Here is an 8,276-nt window from a genome sequence, read left to right as displayed (position 1 = left end):
GTGATGTTCTGATATGGAAAAATCTCCAAGATATATATGAAAGAGAAAAATACATGTAAAGCTGTAGGTCTTTGTGTAGACTTGTTGGCTACCCTGAGGACTAAAGTGAGGGTGTATTCATTATGTACCCATTTTATACATTATGAAGTTTCCATCATGCATTACACTTCTGATCTATATGTGATAAGCAAATAAAATTTAATAAAAATAGAAACATTAAAACATTATTTGCGATTGCATGACATCTTTACCTCCTTAAAAGAACAGGCCTAAAAACAGCCCTAGAACACATACCAAAAAAAAAAAGTTAATTACTAGTATGGTATGAAACTGGACTCTATTATACTAAAAATATAATCTAGGAAAAATTCTGACATTTTTACATTAAAAAGTTGATCTGAAAAATAAAGATGAAAAAAATCTTTCACAAAAAAATGAGTCCAAAAGTGTTTGCTACTTGCTTTCATTATCTTGGAAAGATCTGAAAAACAAACTCTAGTCTTGAAAAAAGAAATTGCAAGCGTTAGTCGCTCAGTCACACCCACCTCTTTGCAACCCCATCGACTGTAGCTTGTCAGGCTCCTCTGTCTACCGGATTCTCCAGGCAAGAATACCGGAGTGGGTTGCCATTTTCTTCTCCAGGGGATCTTCCCAACCCAGGGATCGAACCTGGGTCTCCTGCATTGCAGGCAGACTCTTTACTGTCTGAGCCACCAGGATCTATCTCTAGTCTTGAAAAACTAGCCAAGATTAATGTTTCACCTGGAGCACTTGTTCTCAATTAATCCTCTTACAGCTAGTATGCTTCCAAGTGCACAGTTCCTAGCCTACCGTTGGTGCATGGTCAATGCTGAATGCATGAGTTAACTCTTCGAGGTCTCATTCAGAGTCCTATTCTAAAGTCATACATTTTCAAAAGTTCTCTTTGTAAAGCAACTCATCACACCAAAACGACATACTCTTAGTATTTCAGTATTAGTTCCTTTTAGTTTTTTCAAATAATACAGTTTTATTCACTTTCAATTGCTACATAATATTTCATCAAATTCTTACAAACCATAACTTATAAACCATAACTGACCTAATCATATTCTTATTGTATATTTAGCCTGAGTTGATGTACTCTCCGTTAAAATTAAAGAGTGCAAAAATGAACATTACATACATTTTAAGTTGTTATTCTAAAGCTTGATCATGGCATAACACAAAGTTAATATATATCATTAAAACAAACCAATAACAATAATTCAGCAACATCAGTAACAGTTCACTGATTTATTAGATGAACAAACATATCCATATAATCAATGAAAACTGTACGATATATAAAATAATTTAAGAAATGTTGGGAATTAGCAGCACCATCCATTATTGAAATAGCAAGAAAAACTTCACATATTTTATGCAAACACGAGAAGAGGATATAACTACTTTAAGACTTATTAATGCCACTGAATGTCTGGGATGATTGAAAAGGGCATCTCTTTAGGCAAACATACCTCCTTCTACTTCAAAGATCTGGTGAGCAAATATGATGGTTAATGTTTTAGAAAAAATGCTACTGAATGAAATAAGAGATACTGCATAGTATTTTAATTAGGACAAGGAGACTAACACCCAGCTACTTTTGCATGGCTCAACACTTCGGCTTCTATGAAAAATTTAGTTCTGGATTATGAAATTAGAAATAAAAAATAATTTAAAAAAGACACTAGCTGTCTCTAAGAAACATTAAGTGGGACACAGGTCACTATGAAAATACATCACTTTTCCAGTTTGCTTAATAATTTACTTTAAAAAGTTGTGTAGTTTTCATCACAAGTGACATACAAATTTCTTAATAAGCATTTTTAAAAGTTTTAATGTATTTCTAAAATCTAATAGATTCTTTTTTTTTTTAAACCTTTAGCCCTGTTGTTACATTTACTGTGTATCAGAGTAACAGACTGAGTTTGTGTGAAGGATACAAATTTACACACATTTTACAGCAACTTACACCCTAACATCTACAAAATTCACATTTATAATACAAGCAAGTACAAGGCCAGGCTAAAATTGTTGAATTCCAAAAAGTCAAATTCATACTATTTTTATTTTGTCCCCTTAAAAAAAGTTCAACTTCGGCACCAAATTCAAAAGAGCCCTCTTAAGAAGTTTGGAAAAAATTTCCAGACGTATTTCAGCAAACACAAACAGTTTTTCTGTGCTGGTGAAGTAAAGGATTTCCAATTTTCTTCTGGCCCCTGAGTCTGCGTCGCACGGTAAGTTTAACAGAGTTCTTGCGCTGGGAGGTTGTGGGGAGGCTTGCAGGCTGAGCACCACTACTACGACTTAAACCATTCCGCCTGTGCTTCTTCATTAGAGGGCCAGAGTTGGATTCTTCTAATGTCCTTTTGAAGTTTGCCGGAGGGGTTCTTTCAACTTCCTGGGCTTTCATTTGACCCGGGCTCGATATCTTCACATTTTTTTGGTCCGTGATGGTGTTTGTTGAATTGGTAGGCACCAGGCCAACGGACAGGCTATTATTCAAAGAATCGTGTATCCTTAAAGTCAGGGCTTTAGTGCAATTTTCTTCTAGTGGCTCTGGATCTTTTGAGGATATGACTGCAGCCTGGACATTCCCTCGAGCTATCTCAGGTGGGACTTCTAAATAATTCTCTGAGAAGGCATTACTACGGATAAGGGCAGGTATATGGTCCTTGGAGTTCAGCCTTGGCCATGGGTCCTCCTCCAGGGGCTGAAAAACAGGAAGGTAAGACCAAGTGAGAAATAATTTGTCCTAGAATTCAGCTTAACCATTGGGGAAATGAAAGGGTTTCATTAGAATAAATGACAAAATTGTTTACTTGGGGGGTTTATTTCCTACTTTCTATATTTAATTTCTGAATATTTAGTAGTGTGGAAAATGTAAAGTGTGACATTAAAGCAATTCTGTCACAATGGAAATTCAGATTGTTGCTTTGCACCCATCTCCTCAACACTAGATGCTGTTCTGGGATTTGAGAAAGTAGGATATATGGGACTGTGCTAAGTATGGCTAGGGCAACGTGCAAAGATACAAACGAAAGTCACGTGGAACTTGCAGGTTGCTGCTTAAAAGCCTCACTGGGAGGCACGGTGTGCACTGCTTTAGGTGCAGTGCCCCGAAGCTAAATGTTTTCGGAATCTCCTCCCATCTCCACACAAGAGATGGGAGGACATTGTTCCTATCAAATAAAAATCTTCCCCTATTTTAATAGTTTATAAAATCACTATTTTAATAACTTTCTCAAGGGCAAATTTTAAGCATAAATACTTCCTCTTCCCCAAATGTGTATCATTTCCCTCAATCTTTCCTCTTTCAGTCAAATCAAATTTAATGAAATATTTTCCGAAAAGCCTAAGTAAATCCTTTTGTATTTAGAATGGTAAATAAAGATATATTACTAGTCACCTTCTGATATAAAATTCCCTAGGAATAAACACCTTTTGAAAAAGTGCTTTATAAAAAAGCATATTTATAAAAGTAATGTTTCCTTTAATGTTTCTAGAATTAAGAAGAAAAAGGGAAACTGTAGGAATCTAAAAGCATTTCAATTCAACCATAAACATGAACACGCTTTACTAAGAAAAATAAACCAACTTTAGGTCCACTGGAGGCTAGAGATGAGAAACTCTGACATTCCTAACGTAGTACTGCCCCCAACAGAATACTGCCATGCTTTTTAAAATGCTTTTATTGATTTGTTTGGCTGTGCTGTGTCTGAGTTGCAGCATGCAGAATGGTTGCGACATGCAAACTCTTAGCTGCAGCATGTGGGATTTAGTCTCCTGACCAGGGATTGAACCCAGGTCCCCAGCATTGGGAACCTGAAGTCTTAGTCACTGGACCATCAGGAAAGACCCTTAAGAAAAAAAAAAAAAAAAACCTAAGTATATTTCTTTCTTTCTGGGGTCACTGGTTCATCTATTTATTTTACATTGCATGGTTTATGGAAAGCCCAATTCTTATCTGTTTTAACACTGACTAGATGTTGGGCAGCAGTCTTATTTCGAAGTACCGGTGTTGAGCATGGATAACAGAACAGTCTCTATTCTAGAACATTCATATGTGGCTTTCAGCAATATCAACGACAACCTGTCTGTGAATTTATCCCCTCTGCATTAGGTTGATTCCAATGTCTACCCTGATCACAAGCATGTACTGACTGATCACAGAAAACTATACCTCACCATAAGTAATTGTTGACTAAAGGTTCATCTTGCTTTAATATAGAAAAAGGATTTGCAACAAGACCAGGCAGCAGATAAATTCTGTAGACAGAAGACTTCCTACTACCAAACAAGCACATTACTAATTTAGGGACAAGAAAAAAAGATACTCATCAGGCCACTTATACGAATAGAACATAACTGCTCTAGCTTGTACAAAGAGGTTTAGACATTAGATGGAATTTCTTTACAAAAGAAAAACAATGGGATGATTTTAGAGTTAACACAATTTATTGTAATTTCTGTTGTGCTGTGTTCTTTTAAACTCACAAACTATTATTCTGATACCACAGGTGGACTGGCTTTTCTTCCCCTACTTATTCCTTTAACTTTTCCATTTCCTTCTCTTTCTATTGGCATTCTGTGGAAATATACCGCATCTGTTTGCGCAGCCAACGGCTTAGACTTCTGAGACTCATCTCAGATTAATTACTACCTGTATGCTAAGCCTTCTTACGTGTTCATAAAACACATGATATTGAGAGCTTACATCCTAAAAATTCACACTTGCAAAGTTTCACTTCAGAGATCCACTTTGAGAGCTCCATATATTTATAATCCAACAGTAAACAGCTAATTACAAGTTGTGCCTAGAATGCAATTGATACTAAGTGCTAATCCTCTGAAAGAACTCTCTTCCTCATTCCTCCTTCCTAGAGCTCTTGGCTTACTTAAAAAACAGCTAAAATTAGTTTTGCCCTAAAGAAAGATGGAGAAAGAAAGGTGTGCCATAGTAATATATCACTTAAACAGAAGTATTTCTAGTATGTTTGTCCCAAAACAAAGATTTGAGTACCGATTTAGCTTACGATTCAAACAGAAGTTGACATGTCTGTAGATAGGTAACCTAGTCTCAAGTGCCTAATCTAAATATGGGTAAGTCTTAAAAACCATTCAAAATCAATCAAAATGTCATTATATTTATCTAGATGCTACTAAACACAGGATTATTATTATAACAATGAAATAAATCAGAGATACTCATGAGTGGCCATGGTTAACTAAGATAAAAGAAACAAAACAAAACACAATCTCTTGAGCAGAAATCTGTCTTTATTTACTTGTTAGGCCAGAGCCTACAATAGTGATTATTCTGAATGGCTCTAAATATTTTTTCATATTTAGGTGTGGCTAAATGGTTAACAAATAACCATGCCTACACAGAAGTTAGTCCATACATCAATCTCCTAATCTTTACTTTAGTATAATTATTAGATCATTATTTTTCAAAATTGTAAAACATGTTTTAAAGGGCTTCCCTGGTGGTCTAGTGGTTAAGAGCCTGCCTGCCAGTGCAGGGGACAGGGTTCCATCCTGGGGCTGGTAAGATCCCACATGCTGCAAGGCAACTAAGTCCATGAGCCGAAACTACTGAAGCCCACGTGCCTAGAGCCTGCGGTCTGCACCAAGAGAAGCCACCACGACAAGAAGCCCACGCACTGCAACGCACAGTAGCAGCAGTTCCTGCTCGCTGCAGCTAGAGAAAGCCTGCACAGCAACCAAGACCCGGGACAGCCGAAAGTAAATCTTTAAAGAGTGTTCTAAACTATTCCTTGGTGTCATTTCTGTACAATTTTACTAATGCCAATCCATACATTAAGAATGTCCTATTACAGTATCTTCTCTCCCCTCATTCTTACCTCCATCCTATGGCACCTCTACACTACCTACAATTCAGTTACAAATATGAACACTTTAGGGAACACAAAAGTAATGAATACTTTCAAATGCAGAAACTGGTGAGTTCTGAAATGAACATAAGCTCCTCCATAACACTCAAAAGAGAATGAAGAGACTTTAAAAGATCTCAACCTGCATTATTATTCAAGAGTTTTCAAAGAAAAGAAAGTTTCCACAAGAAATTTTTTTAGGAAAATAAGCATAAAATATTAATTTGTCAATTTCTAAATGAAGAGTCCATGTAAGGAAAATTAAGTTGCCATATATATGTGAGGTAAAAGATGGGAAAGCAATAATGGAAACCTTCCAAGTACTCTATACAGGATCACAATACCCAAAATTAAATAAATTCTTTGTACTGTGTAGCTTTGATCATCTTAAAAACTGTCTCAATACATGACATAAAATTCCACTGTGTTTCCCATTTTACTGGTCATTCTTCTGAAAGCACATTCTCAGAAGGCCAGGTATATCACAGCAGTTATCAATATTACTAATTATTAGCAGAAGATTGGAAAAAAGTAGGAAAAAATTGGGATGAAATCAGAAAAAAGGGAAATACTATAGCATTTAAACTTATTTCTGAGCACATCTTAAATTCATTCAATATTAATATGGGTAAGAAACAGGAATGATGTTTCTTATTCATGTTAATAGACAGCCAATTCTAAAGGCTGATATCCTAAGGTCCAGTTCAGCCTTGATTCTGTATCTTATTCAAACTGCTTAATATCTCACTCTTATTATCTATAAATGGGATTAATTATCTGCACTATTTAGCTTCCAGGGTTATGAGGTTCAAATGAAATACCACATATGAAAGTCCATCACAAGCTTTTAATTTAAATGCTTACAAACATGCATAATATTAGAAGGGAATCAGTATGTTCCAAATATTAATACTGTTAATAGTCTTCAGGGGCCACATCTAGTCACTGTCTATTAGGTGTTCTACGGAGATCCAGCATGCACTTTAATACCTCTGGGTACTAAATAAGAAGTACTGATAAGAAGTTACACAACAAAATCCAAAATCCTATTTTATAAAGAATCTGAAAACTGTTTTCATGTAATACTAATCAGAGAAATTCCATCTATTACAGCTTAAATACTAGAGAATTGTATACCTTGACTGGTGGTGTAGAACACGGAGAAGGAGTCATCACGCAGGTTTCTTGACTGTTATAGGAAGGGCCATCAGTCAGGTTCAGATAGAGCTCATCTTCACTGGTGAAATGTCCCTGACTGTCCACTCCCGGAGAGATGCAGATTACTATGGCACTAGTATTATCTGCTCGAAGCATTCGCTGCCTCCAGCGGCCCAGGGCTCGATTCACAAGCATTTTGGCACAAGACTGTCCATGCTCACCCTGTATTTAAAACAACAGAAAAGAAGATAACTCAGACTCCGTTACCACTATGGTTGTATCAAATTAATACAAATTAATAATGTTCAACAAGGCCTACATAAATAATTAAAATTTCAAACCTTATCCACAATCCCTATAACTATGTTAAGACAGCATTGCTCTAAATTAAAAAATAAATCAATAAAACAAAGCCTTATCCTGTGGTTAAATTTCATCTGTATTTTTATCTTTTGGGGAGCAAGAAACTTGGTCTTCATTGTAACCTTACTTAAGAAAAGTTATACAGTTATACAGAAATTATCTAAAAGGGGGAAGTAAACATCAAGATATTACAGATAAACAACTATACGCCAATAAAAATTAATTTTAAGAAGTATTACAATAAATAATTCACAAATGAAATTATCATACATGGCAAAAAAAAAAAAAACCCCACACTGCAAAGGGCCAATTTCCTAAAATAAGAGATTCTGCAAATCAAAGACAACCCCAACATAAAAAAATGTCAAAGGACATGAACCAACTATAGAGACAAAGAAATATAAATGGTTCTCAGCTATATATACATACATATATATGTGTACACTGTTGCTGTTCAGTTGCTCAGACGTGTCCAACTCTTTGCGACCCCACGGACTGCAGCACACCAAGCTTTCAGGTCCTTCACTATCTCTTGGAGTTTGCTCAAACTCATGTCCACTGAGTTGACGATGCCATCCAACTACCTCATCTTCTGTCAGTCCCTTCTCCTCCTGCCCTCAATCTTTCCCAGCATCAGGGTCTTTTCCAATGAGTCAGCTCTTTGCCTCAGGTGGCCAAGAACTTCAGCTTCAGCATCAAAGTCCTTCCACTGAATATTGAGCGTTGATTTTCTTTAGGATTGACTGGTTTGATCTCCGTGCTGTCCAAGGGACTCTCCAGAGTCTTCTCCAGCACCACAGTTTGAAAGCATTTATTCTTCGGTGCTCAGTCTTC

At 36.2% G+C, this 8,276-nt stretch overlaps 1 protein-coding gene across 2 annotated transcripts in view; it reads right to left on the bottom strand.

Moving 5' to 3' along the window:
* Positions 1-1,260: 1,260 nt before the first annotated feature.
* Positions 1,261-8,276, bottom strand: part of PPM1D (protein phosphatase, Mg2+/Mn2+ dependent 1D) — a 60,837-nt gene continuing 53,821 nt past the window's right edge. For both annotated transcript variants that reach the window (XM_070390539.1, XM_005892307.3), the window contains exons 5-6: positions 7,059-7,301; positions 1,261-2,737 (exon numbers count right to left, since the gene is read on the bottom strand). In XM_070390539.1, the coding sequence (XP_070246640.1) occupies positions 2,180-2,737; positions 7,059-7,301 (801 nt within the window). In that variant the 3' untranslated portion in view covers positions 1,261-2,179. The remainder of the gene's footprint in view (positions 2,738-7,058; positions 7,302-8,276) is intronic.

The sequence above is a fragment of the Bos mutus genome, chromosome 19 (genome assembly GCF_027580195.1).
Source record: "Bos mutus isolate GX-2022 chromosome 19, NWIPB_WYAK_1.1, whole genome shotgun sequence".
NCBI lineage: Eukaryota > Metazoa > Chordata > Mammalia > Artiodactyla > Bovidae > Bos > Bos mutus.
This window is presented reverse-complemented; position numbering and strand designations above follow the sequence as displayed.